Below are 12548 nucleotides of genomic sequence, written 5' to 3' on the forward strand. Positions count from 1 at the left end.
ACCACCCAATCTCCTTAGTCACCTCTTACGACAAGCATAGTCGCCTTTTATGGCAAGCACGGGTTGCTGAAGACCTATTCTACCCCAGATTTTTACGGGTTTGCAATTTTTGAACAAATAATATGATTTTTTTTCCAAATTTGCCTGCAAAGACCCTTAGTTTGGTATTGCAGATAAACACCTGTGAGAGCTGTACCTTTGGCAAACATAGGCAGGATGTCTGGACTCCCCCATGACCAAGTGTAGCGGCTCTCGTTGAAAACCGAGTCAAACTCAACTGGATTTTCCTTCCATCCTGCGAGACATTACACAACACTCATTATCAAAATCATTATCAAAATCAATATCAATATCATTATAAATGTCATTATTGTAATAATAGAAAGGAAATACCATGGAAAATATCTGAGACTTGGCTCCATGAAAAATCATACCTGCATAATCAATGAGAATTATTTCAAGTTTGAGAATGAGATAACTACTGCTTGGGGCACTGAATTTAAAGAAAAAGAGGACAAGAAACTCAAGATTATGTGGCCTGCTTCACCTACAAGGTAATAACTGAATATCTTGAACTGACAAAATGGCATCATACCTTTAGCCACAGCACTGACATCTTCATAGAAGCCAGCGATGAGAGCCACATGTCCTGGTCTGGACTCTGTTGGCACCCGAGTGTGAGACACACCCCACGACCCTCGGCTCTGAATCACATCCCTGTCATAGACATTAGACTCATTACATGTGTTATCAACTCAAATGGGGTTTATTTAACACAAAAAAACGAGGCTTTTTCCTACAAATTCCATGAAAATAAACAACAACATAAAACATTATTCCCTACATATGCTAACTTTGCATGTTACCACTTGTTACCATGGTTACATATACAGAAACACAACTTCTGCTTTTCAACTATTGATGCATCTTCAGAGAACATCGCATGAACATTTTAATGATGCTGATCACCTGAGGTACAGTTCCCTTCCCTCTCTATCCCTGTCCTGCTGAAAGAAACGGTCTGCTCTCAGTCCATCGGCAACAAACAGTACCAGTCTCTTAGCGGGTGCCGGGGAATCAGGAACACTTGGAGTCATTCCATGCACCAATGGGGATGTGAAGTAAATGTCAAAGATGGAGTAGAAGAGAATCAGATGAACCACCAGACCAGATAGCATCAGTTGCCACACCTTCATCTTCTTTCACAACGGGGCTGACAAAGTAAAAGCAAATCTATTAATTATTAAAAACTATCTAACACCTCTATTCATCATTAGAAGCTCCAATTAAGCTTCAATATTTACTTTGCTTCATCAATTACTATTCATACAGTGTTACAAATACGAAGTGATGTTAGTCATATAAATATTACTTTTTTGTGGGTATGTTTCTGTGCATGTGTGTGTATAGCAATATGTTTTGGATTACCCGCAGTTATGTCAATACAATCTACCTTTCTTCAGTCAGCAATAAATGAACTATCATGTAGAGTACAGATTGGAAGCTCGAACTGTGTGCTAATATTTAATATCCTAATATCGTATTGTAAATAAGATGCTTCTGATCACACCGACCAATATAGGTCTAGGAACTCAGGCTTGTTCACGTGGGAACTGAAGACTATATACATAAATCATTTCCCACAAGTATAAGTTACCCCAGAACATAGATTGGCGCGACAGGTTGGCCTGGACCGCCAAGTTAACGGACGTGAATTAGGCCTAATAATTTAATCTGTCCACAGAACTATCTTGGAGGATATCTAAAGAATACACAAGTAGATGTTATTTGCAATGTCCGCCAAACAATCATCAAAATGTAGTTAATTAATATGTGGACACTGTGAAACAATTTGGTTCCCAAAGAATGCCAAATAAAACAAAACAAGCAGGAACCTGAAACGTGCTGACATGAGCGCCACAACGCGGAAATGAACCGGAAGTTTACACAATATAATAACGAGAGAATGATTGGCTACGGAACCAGTAAGATGACCAATTGTAAATGTGTTGACGTTTATGCAATAAGCCGAGAATCTATTGGGCGAAGTTCCTCAACGTTATCCAATCGAAAGAGTTGTACCAAAAGGATAATTGACATTTTCGGCTGTGTCTATTCGCACGATATCGTGTACATAAAGAGTACATTTCTTGCTATTTTCAAAACAAATATGGAGGCATCTTAAAGCTCACTCTGACTGCAGAAAGAAGATGGGGAAAATAGAATGGTCGATGTGGGCAAATGAACAGGCACTGGCCAGTTCAGCTGGTTGGTCAACATTAGTATTTATTAAACGAAATTGGCACATTTATCAAAGAACTTCAGACGCAACGTGTCCCACAAGTCTAAACTTTTATGATCTCGATGAATTTGTAAACCAAACACTTTCGTCTCTTTATTCTTATTTCAGTTGTAATCCTTGGAGGGATTGTCACACTTGCAGGGAGGTTCAAAAACTACCAGTTTGGAATCTATGGAATGTATCCTTGTGAGTTGAATAGTGTTCTCAGGGTACAGACGAGTTCACCGAGTCAGCAACTGCCACACCCCTTTTCATTTTATTCGGCTTCGGATTGCTACACTACTAGCACAGAGAAAGCAAAGGGGTTGTTGATAGTCAGAATTATTTTCTTTTTAATTAGATGAATTCTAGTTATGTCAATTTTTCATATAATAGTCATATTATGAGATATTTTTTATCAACATGGTAAGACCCATGCTACTGGATTGTGTTTCCCCCTGTTTGATTCTTGCACGTTGGATGTTCTACTGACTGTGTCTAAAGTGTCAGCCGTGTGCCTTGGAGATGGGAGCCCAGGCATCCAAGGTCCAGCAATATTCTGTAGAAAGTTGCATCCCTTAGTCATGAGCAACAGGATATGCTGATTGTGTGTTCGAATCCAAGATTTGTCAAAGTCAGAGATATTTATTGCATGTAAGGCCTCCTGCCCAGGGTCCTGTTTCCTGGACCAATGTAGTACACACTTGCAGGGATAGTTGATAGAATTATTTCCATTTCAATTTGATAGATTCTAGCGGTCACATTTTCACATAATAGTCGTGTTATGATGTTATTAGTGCACATTAGTGCACCCTTCCTCCCACATCAAGATGACATGCCTTGTAATTACTGAAACGCTGTTCAAAATGGCATTAAACCCAACTCATGCACTGACTGAATACAAGATATCTGTAGGAGGCTTCAGGCAAGCTATGACCCCTTTCTACAGAATCTTTTTTCTGGTCCTCAAAATTCGGCTTATCCGCGGTCATATACGGTATTGGCCTGCTGTTTACAGTTTAAACCCCATTTCACTGCACATTACAAATCGATACAAATGAGTAGTTGTTCTTTGTCATCTTTGTCATGTCACCATTTGGTCACAGCTTCTTGCCCCACATATCTGATGTATGCTTGACAGCATGGAAATTGAGAGGAGGAAATATTCTATCTGTGTAATTACAACAATCTTTTTGGTATTTATCTAAAGTAAGTTCTTTGTGTTGATTCCCCTTAACCATGGTACAGCTGTGTTGGAGTCCTGGTGGCCCTGTTGGAGTATCCACGTGCCAAGCGACAGAAAGGAAAGACACAAGAGAGAAGGTTTGTTTGTTTGTCTATTTGTTTGTCCATTTGTTTGTCAGCTTGTTGTGGGTGTGGGAGTTCCTTGTTTTTAGCGCTGCACTCAACAAAATTCCAGTAATATGATGGCAGCCAGTAAATAATCGAGTCTGGGCCAGACAATCTAGTGTTCGATATTGAGAGCAATGATCCAAGCCATCAGGGTACGATGACGCTGAATCAACCAAGTCACTGAGCATGACCACCCGATCCATTTGGTGACCTCTTTCCACTAGCATAGGTTGCTGGGGACCTGGTCTAACCCGGAATACCCACAGGTCGGAGAGTGGGTATCACAAATACAATAAGTGTAGTAAGTTCTATGGTGTGGCCATGCTGTGGATGTAACTTGTCCATGTTTTACCTGTTCACTGGAAAATATGCCGTGGATTTGAGTGAGCCGTGGAACACACTTTTCGCTGCTCATCATTACGAATGACATTTCATTGCTACATTGTGATTGATCATAATTACTACAGTCACAGGACAAAGCCTCTTGATGTTTGTTGACGTTTTCTGAAATTTGTGAAATTGTTTTAAGCATTGGCAGTTTACAAGGAGATTGAAGAAACCTATTGTGTGGAGCGATGGTTATATCAACATCTGTGTCTCATCATGTGCTGGTCTTGTGATTGTTTTTTGTGTTATATTTTATTTCAGGTTTCAGAAACCCTTGACAATACTAGTGCGATGTGGTGGCCTAGTAACTCGAAACTACTTCATACGTTTTGTATTTTACTTAATGTGAGTATGTACGTGATATACATTATTGTTTTTCATTAATCACAAATTTTTATGTGCTATCAAACTGACACATCCATCTCTGTATATTTCTGTGACAATGAAATACTCCGATGGCCGAGTGGTTACAGTGTTTGCTGGTCATGCTGAAGACCTCGGGTTTAGTTCCCCCTGGATATTTTGTCCATGGTATACAAAGCTGTTTCAAACAGTGTCCGTCAATGGTGTATGTTTTAACAAACCAAAAGTTTTGACAGAATATTTCAATGTTCTTGCCAAACTCAATGAAACTTTCTGTGCAGAATCTCGGTGCCGTGCTGCTTCGTCTTGCCGACACTTCTAGGGGGCATGTGCTACCTCATCACCAGTGCAATATACTTTGTCGTGAGTACATCTCTACTCTGTGTACCACCATGGCATAACAATATTATATTTCCTTGGAGGGCTGGGACCTCCCTTATTCAGATTTATTTACGAAAAGATACAACATTGATTTTCTTTCAATGAAACAGGAATTTCATGAAAAAATAATACGAACATAAGAGATATTTGTGGAACATGTTCAAGTGAGCGAATGGGTGGATGTAGTACAAATGAAACTACAGATGTCCTATTCACATGACAGGCTGCTTCACAGACCTGAAAACTGATGCTTGTTCTACAGTAGTGCAGCCATGTCCATGCTGGTCGTCATGACAGCAATGTTTCCCTTCTGCGATGTGCTCAATGATCTGGTTCAGTAGCATGTTTTCTGTTTTCTTCAGGCTGCTTTGAAAGGAGAAGAATGGAAGCCAGCTGGTCTGGACACAGAATCACAATCACAGCAGCCAGGCCCCCGAGTCCTCCAGCCACCCAGTCATCCCCCTCCCAGACGTCCCATCGACAACAGTATCTGACCCCCTCCCAGACGTCCCATCGACAACAGTATCTGACCCCCTCCCAGACATCCCATTGACAACAGTATCTGACCCCCTCCCAGACGTCCCATCGACAACAGTATCTGACCCCCTCCCAGAGGTCCCATCGACAACAGTATCTGACCCCCTCCCAGACATCCCATCGACAACAGTATCTGACCCCCTCCCAGACGTCCCTTCGACAACAGTATCTGACCCCCTCCCAGACATCCCATCGACAACAGTATCTGACCTTCTCCCAGACGTCCCTTCGACAACAGTATCTGACCCCCCTCCCAGACGTCCCATCGACAACAGTATCTGACCCCTCCCAGACGTCCTATCGACAACAGTATCTGACCCCCTCCCAGACATCCCATCGACAACAGTATCTGACCCCCTCCCAGACGTCCCATCAACAACAGTATCTGACCCCCTCCCAGACGTCCCGTCGACAACAGTATCTGACCCCTCCCAGACGTCCCATCGACAACAGTATCTGACCCCCTCCCAGACGTCCCATCGACAACAGTATCTGACCCCTCCCAGACGTCCCATCGACAACAGTATCTGACCCCCTCCCAGACGTCCCATCAACAACAGTATCTGACCCCCTCCCAGACGTCCCATCGACAACAGTATCTGACCCCCATCCCAGACGTCCCATCGACAACAGTATCTGACCCCTCCCCAGACGTCCAATCGACAACAGTATCTGACCCCCTCCCCAGACGTCCAATCAACAACAGCATCTGACCCCTCCCCAGATATCCAATCGACAACAGTATCTGACCCCCTCCCCAGACGTCCAATCGACAACAGTATCTGACCCCTCCCCAGATGTCCAATCGACAACAGTATCTGACCCCTCCCCAGACGTCCAATCGACAACAGTATCTCACCCCCTCCCAGATGTCCCATCTGATCATCTTCATAATACATGCAATTTGTGATCCCCTTCTGACGTGATCTATGGCAGCACAGAGATATTCTCTCCACAAACAAGATCCTCTCCTCAACACATGCAACATGTGAACCTCTCCTCCCACCAAATCTTCTCCACATCTCCTCTCAAGAACTTATGACCGCCTCCATGGTCTAATGGTAGAGCGTCCGCCCGGAGAGCGGAAGGTCCGGGTTCGATCCCCAGCCGCGTCATACCAAAAGACGTTAAAAGATGGTACTTGTTGTTACCCTGTCTGGCGTTCGGCATTAAGGGGCTAAAACAAGGACTGGTCGGCTCGGAGTCAGTATACTGTGTCTGAGTGGGGTATTCATGTTAAACTGCGGCATGGTATCTCAGTGTGCTAGCACTATAAATCGGCATCAGTCTGGACTAGTACAAGCAGCCACACACACATACACGTGCATGCACGTCGCTATATAAGTGCAATAATCTTGGACACGACGTTAAACTCCATTTCACCTCACCTCAAGAACTTAAGAGAATCGGTATGGAGTCCTCTGATCTATCCTGTAGGGATGGGAGGGTGTTAATTTCAGTGTTAACCCTTTATACATCCAGGAGCCATGTGCCCACTGTTATTGCATGATTGTGAGATATAGTCCGAGACTGGTGAGTCATCTCTGCAGGCAGAGACCTCCACCCTATATGCTGAACTGAACAGTGAAGTCACCGTACCAAACAAGGATGTCGACTAATTAACTGCCAATTAACCAATACCATTTGTGATTTTATATAATTTTTTTACTGATATGTGGGTACTGAAGAGTAGTTTGCAAGGTGTTTATTGACACAAAGATGTGTTTATGATAAACATCCATGATTCCGACATGCAAAGTTGACAATAGTGTTTTATGAATGTACAGCTGAGAATGTTGCAGGACCAACTATGCCTTTAGAACCTCTTTGTAACATAGCAATGAACATTAAAATAAAGATAAAGATTCCATGATAGTGTTTTGTTGTCAATTAAACAAGCAAAGCTACAGAATTCTCTTTTTATTTTGTACACATACCAGTTCCAGCAGGACAGTGCCGGTTCTAACATGACAGTGTGCTTAACATATTTGAACAGTAATGAAACACTGAGTCACAGCTACAAATCCCACAAACATCTGAAACCTGCATCACTCCAGGCTTTCCTCCCACATTAAGCTGACGCCGTGATATAACTGGAATACTGTTAAAAGCAGCGTAAAACCCAACTCACAATACAAGTCCCACAGACAGTAATGTTATTTTGTCCAATGTCGATTTGTCCTGGCTTGGACACATACCAGTTATGCGCTCCTTTCTGATAATCATGGACATTTGAATACCACACCCTGTTCTCTGAGTCATCTGGAAGACACGGGTGGTCCAGTCATCTACAGCTCAGAAAGTCTCAGCAGAGTACACATCTTAGTCATCCCAGAATCTGGTGATCACTGAATCTAATCGAAGTTTTGGCCTGGTGTGTTTGTTTGTCAGCACCATACCACATCCATCCTACATGCCATCACATAACTGGAATACTGTTCAAAGCAGCGTTCAACCAAACCACCCACACAAGCTCATTTCCAACGACCAGGATCTGTCATACCCAAGTATCTTGTTTGTTTCGCTTGTTTGTTTCGCTTGTTTGTTGTTTAACATCGCACTCAGCAATATTCCAGCTGTATGACAGCAGTCTGTAAATAATCGAGTCTGGACCAGATAATCCAGTGATTGACATCATGAGCATCAATCCACACATTTGGGATACGATGACATGCATCAACCAAGTCAGCGAGCCAAGTATCTACAACCAGATCACAACACAAGACTGAACAGACAGAGAACTTTATTATGTGGTGATGACAGGCTTGTAACAAGATTTGCATTTTTATCTCCGCAGAATAATTCTCTCTGAATTATATTTGCATATGTTTTGCATAATGTTTTCTATCCAGCATAAAACAGAATGGCCATTTTAACATAAGTAACTACTACCTGCTCACAAGGCCTGAGTCTGTAATTGAAAGGAAAGACAAAAGGAAGTACCATGCATAATGGGTATCAGCTAGTTGTGTTTGGTTCATTAACAGTTACAACAGATGGGCTACAAGATCTATATCTCTTTCCTGGGAATAAATGTTTGAAATCCATGTCACAGCTTGATGAATACATATCATATTAATAAACTGAGGTGACCCTGGTCCTATTCCACAGACCAATCTCCGCCATGATTGTAACCATGGTAACTCAAACACAGACTTACCAATCACAGCGCTGAGATAGTTATTGAGTATTTGTTCACTAAATCTATTTCTCTTAAATCTCTTTTACTCTATTAAATCCCTCCAGCTGTAGGTCCAGGTTCTGACACTGGAAACTCTACAACATCCCCATTGTAACTGCAGCAAACCTCCTTGCCGGTATGTTCCCCCCTTGTCTTGGACAGATTCTAAAAAGGACAAGGGTTTGATGAAAACTCAAATACAGCAGATCGTGGACATTACGAACTATGAGGGAGCGGAGATATCAAGTTTCTTACACCTTGCTCATTATTTAGATTTTCTCTCGGACAATCTCATGAAATGTACCGTATTTTCTTGAGTATAGTGCACACTTTTTTTCCAAAAAACACAGCTGTGTAGAAGGGGGTGCGCATTATACACGAATTATGAGTTTGGATGTTTTTTTCCCCCATGGAAAGACATTACCGTGAGCACGAAACACCGGAAATACCATGTCAACAAATCCATACTGAAGTTCGCAAATTATTCATGTAATTACACTGTCTGGCTATAAAAAGTGTTCTTTGTATATATGGACTTATGTTTGTAACTTTTTTCATTAATTTTATTCAAAATTCGTTTTAATATTGTTTTTATTAATTTCGGCGAAATCGTGTGTGAAGCGATCGGAAGATCGCACAACTCACCGTTATTAACAGCAACCACGGTCAGAATACTGCTATTGACGCCTTGAAACGAACTGTATATGTTTAATGTCTATGAAATAGACTCTATTTTACAGACAAGATTTGTCCAATTGCAGGCAAGATTAACATAAAACACATTCAACAAGGTTGAATCGTCACCACTGATTGTGTTGATTCGCTACTGATTGTGAATTACCAGTTGTAAGAGACACTAAATGACAGAGAGCAAGATTTCTCAGTTCGCTCTACACATCACTAATTAATGGTATTGGGGCTTGTCGGGGATGAAATATCTGTTTGCTGTAGACGTCAGTTTGCTGTAGAGTTTGTTATACGTGTATTTTATATGATGATACACAGGAGATAAACTGGGGAAGTGTAACAGTTGGTTGTTGTAACCTTGTCTTCATTCTATTCGTGTTCTACTGTATATGTCATTGTATACCTGAACTAACATCACATTTTCTACTTAATCCAGGATCACATTTTCTACTTAAACTAGGATCACATTTTCTACTTGAACTAGGATCACATTTTCTACTTGAACTAGGATCACATTTTCTACTTGAACTAGGATCACATTTTCTACTTAAACTAGGATCACATTTTCTACTTAAACAAGGATCAGATTTTCTACTAAATCTAAAGAGAATACCACAAAGCACCTGTTGCTGCGATATCAGTGCAGATAAGTTACAATACTGGTCACTAGACATACTAACCAACAAACTCGGACAACCTGGATAAGATTCAGGTGATAAAAACAACAACAACAGTAAACAACATGCCTACTGACAACGTAAAAATCTAGAAATATGGGTAAATATAACTGGGCAAATCTAGAAAAAAAGTAAAAGTGTCAAAATCAATAACATTAGAAAATACATCTTGTCCACATGGATAACATGAGCTCAGAAGAAATACCTTGTGACATAATTTTACGATCGACACGTTGTGACATAATTGTACGATCTACACCTTGTGACATAATTGTACGATCGACACCTTGTGACATAATTGTATGATCAACACCTTGTGACATAATTGTATGATCAACACCTTGTGACATAATTGTACGATCGACACCTTGTGACATAATTGTATGATCGACACCTTGTGACATAATTATACGATCGACACCTTTCAACATAATTGTACGCTCGACACCTTGTGACAAAATTGTATGATCAACACCTTGTGACATGATTGTATGACTGACACCTTGTGACATGGTCACGCTTCACTTGATTTCAAAGAATTGTGATTTATTAAAGACGTATTTGGTGCACATGACCATGTATACTGTAGACAGCAACTTGTTTTGCTGCACTGTACATACAAATGTTTCAGGGCTCCTTCTTGCCCCTTCATCAGGAGATGACCAGTACTTCTGCCCTTGAAACATTGAGCACATATAACATAGAAGTCACAAAATTTAAAATAAAAAATGACAATAAAGACACTCATATTTAATATATTTCACCAAAAAGTTATTAGACCAATTGTTCATATTCTAGAACAAAGTCAAACAAGTCAAAGCCATGACGTGTCCCAGCCTTCATGACACTTCGATTAAAGAAGTTAGGCAACACTCGTTTTGAGGGGGTCATGAATTTTTGGCCCACATCTGGTCAATGTTTGGAGGGTGAGTCAAGTCCAATTTCAAATACATTTTTTATATTTCCTCTCATTATATTTCATTGTGATTTTAAGATAAATTTTCAAGTGATAATAATAATATTTTAAATAGTTTATTTATATTTATAACAACAGTAAAGAACAGTGTTTTTAACATTTTACTTAATTCTGGTTTGCAGCATAACAAAAACACTGTTTTTCATTTACTTTGTAACATTTAAATTTTTGTGAGTTGACGGATTGGTATATCAAGTCTTGGCACTCCATGTAATCACTTTGGCAATAGAATGACATGACACTGACACAAAAACCTGAATACAGGAACACCCTGTATAAGAGCCACAATTGTCAAAAAGTTTATTGTGAACCTGCCTTATTACAATAATATCTGATCTTTATTGCATCAATAAATTGAACAGTCAACAATATCAGTCAAGCGAGACGGTTGACTTCTAAAGTGTTGTAGTCAGCTGTTTTGTTCATAGGCTTCTAATCATGTCTAACAAGTAAGTACCCTGATTATCCAGATCATGATGTCTTCATTCCATTAGGATAAATACCCTGCACTCAATCACTACCACAGCTTGGTATTGAGGGGCGGTCGGGTAGCATAGAGGTTAGAGCGTTTGCTCCTCACACCGAAGACCCAGGTTCAATTCCCGACATGGGTATAATGTGTGAAGCCCATTTCTGGTGACCCCGCCGTGATATTGCTGGTATATTGCTAAAAGTGGCGTAAAACCAAACTCACTCAATTGGTCTTGAGCAAGAACAGTATGACACATTGCTAAAAATATTGTCCAATCAAATTATGACCTTGAGCAGGAGGAAGGGGTTCAAGTGATCCTATTGGTCACGTTACTTGTGTCGTGGATGAAGGGAAGGATTAATGAACATAATGAACATATGTTCATTGCAATCTTGTACAGAAGTTACACGTACTACACTGGATGATCAGGGTCACTCGGAGGTCGACCATTTCTCGTCAGTCTGGGCCCTACAATGGCCCCTTAATCTCAGACGCGGATAAAGATTTATGAACATGATGAACATTAGATAACTGCATGCTTCAACAAACATCAAAGAAGGAAAGAAGATGAAGTAGAGCCTTGCTATTCTGTGGCAACATTTCACAAAGCAGTTGTGGTACTGCACCTCTTCAATCACAGACAGATGAATCGTGGCCCAATGCTACAAATACTTTGTGACATCAATACAGAACTCATAAAACGTCCTAAGTGAGTTCATCTCTCTGCATTGATCCATGTTTCTTCAGACTGGCATTCCTTCCATCCAGAAAAAAACTTGAACACACTTCTGATTGTAATGTCTGTTGCCTTCCTACCAGAGATGCTGTGGAGATGTTTGACCCAGCAGGACATGGTTAGTGAGATGTGTTGAAGACAGGAACATGCTGGAGGTATATCTGAGACTGGTCCTACTCATCTTCCCGAGGCAAGTGAGTTAACTGACTATAAAAGTCCAGTTTCCACGCTTGCCGAACTAGGCTGGTATTATGGAGTTAGATTTTGGCTGGACTAACGAGTCTATGCATAGTCCAATCACATTCGAAATCAAATTCCGGTTTGTAAACTGTCATGCAGATTTCGGTTGATTGCAGGATTTGCAAATCATTTGCACAGCCAACTCGTTGTTAACAGATATTTTCCAAATCTTTTTAATTAAGGTGATCACGTGATTTGATGCACTTTGCTATGTAAGACCTGTTTTATCACAAAATAGATCTTGATTATCGATCAGATCGTCTTGACTGGGCGCTGC

General features: G+C 40.8%; 2 protein-coding genes and 1 long non-coding RNA gene across 7 annotated transcripts in view; 1 reads left to right on the forward strand and 2 right to left on the reverse strand.

Annotated features, from left to right (window-relative positions):
- LOC124113773 (GPI ethanolamine phosphate transferase 1-like) overlaps positions 1-1942 on the reverse strand; it is a 36678-nt gene extending 34736 nt beyond the window's left edge. The window contains exons 1-4 of one of the 4 annotated variants that reach the window (XR_007221699.1): positions 1658-1888; positions 970-1213; positions 596-717; positions 182-295 (exon numbers count right to left, since the gene is read on the reverse strand). Coding sequence is in view for 3 of the 4 variants with exons in the window: in XM_046474368.2 (XP_046330324.2) it covers positions 182-295; positions 596-717; positions 970-1196 (463 nt within the window). In the remaining variant the exon portion in view is untranslated. The other 3 variants (XM_046474368.2, XM_046474450.2, XM_046474331.2) reach the window with 3 other exon arrangements.
- Positions 1943-2081: 139 nt separating this feature from the next.
- On the forward strand, positions 2082-7172 carry LOC124113564 (cytochrome b-245 light chain-like). Of its 2 annotated transcripts, XM_046474018.2 has the most exons (6): positions 2082-2268; positions 2411-2480; positions 3530-3604; positions 4283-4366; positions 4666-4747; positions 5128-7172. In XM_046474018.2, exons 1-6 carry the CDS (start codon positions 2211-2213, stop codon positions 5257-5259), a joined length of 501 nt encoding a protein of 166 aa, XP_046329974.2. In that variant the 5' UTR covers positions 2082-2210; the 3' UTR covers positions 5260-7172. The 2 variants fall into 2 exon arrangements, with proteins under 2 accessions (XP_046329974.2, XP_048253338.1); XM_048397381.1 differs by lacking the exons at positions 2082-2268; positions 2411-2480; positions 3530-3604 and adding an exon at positions 3632-3840 and having other exon boundaries at positions 4169-4366.
- An 856-nt stretch (positions 7173-8028) lies between these two features.
- LOC125381140 lies at positions 8029-12543 on the reverse strand. The gene is made up of 2 exons (XR_007221700.1): positions 10107-12543; positions 8029-10052 (listed from the first exon to the last, which is right to left on the reverse strand). It is a non-coding gene; the product is annotated as an uncharacterized LOC125381140 (long non-coding RNA).
- Between the last annotated feature and the right edge of the window lie 5 nt (positions 12544-12548).

This window comes from Haliotis rufescens, unplaced genomic scaffold, assembly GCF_023055435.1.
Source record: "Haliotis rufescens isolate VD_foot unplaced genomic scaffold, xgHalRufe1.0.p SCAF_17, whole genome shotgun sequence".
Lineage (NCBI taxonomy): Eukaryota > Metazoa > Mollusca > Gastropoda > Lepetellida > Haliotidae > Haliotis > Haliotis rufescens.

Coding starts and splice junctions, on each gene's coding strand:
- LOC124113564 (XM_046474018.2), top strand. CDS start 2,211: ATGGGGAAAATAGAATGGTCGATGTGGGCAAATGAACAGGCACTGGCC. Junction 2,269..2,410: donor GGCACTGGCCAGTTCAGCTG/GTTGGTCAACAT, acceptor TTCTTATTTCAG/TTGTAATCCTTGGAGGGATT. Junction 4,367..4,665: donor CGTTTTGTATTTTACTTAAT/GTGAGTATGTAC, acceptor CTTTCTGTGCAG/AATCTCGGTGCCGTGCTGCT.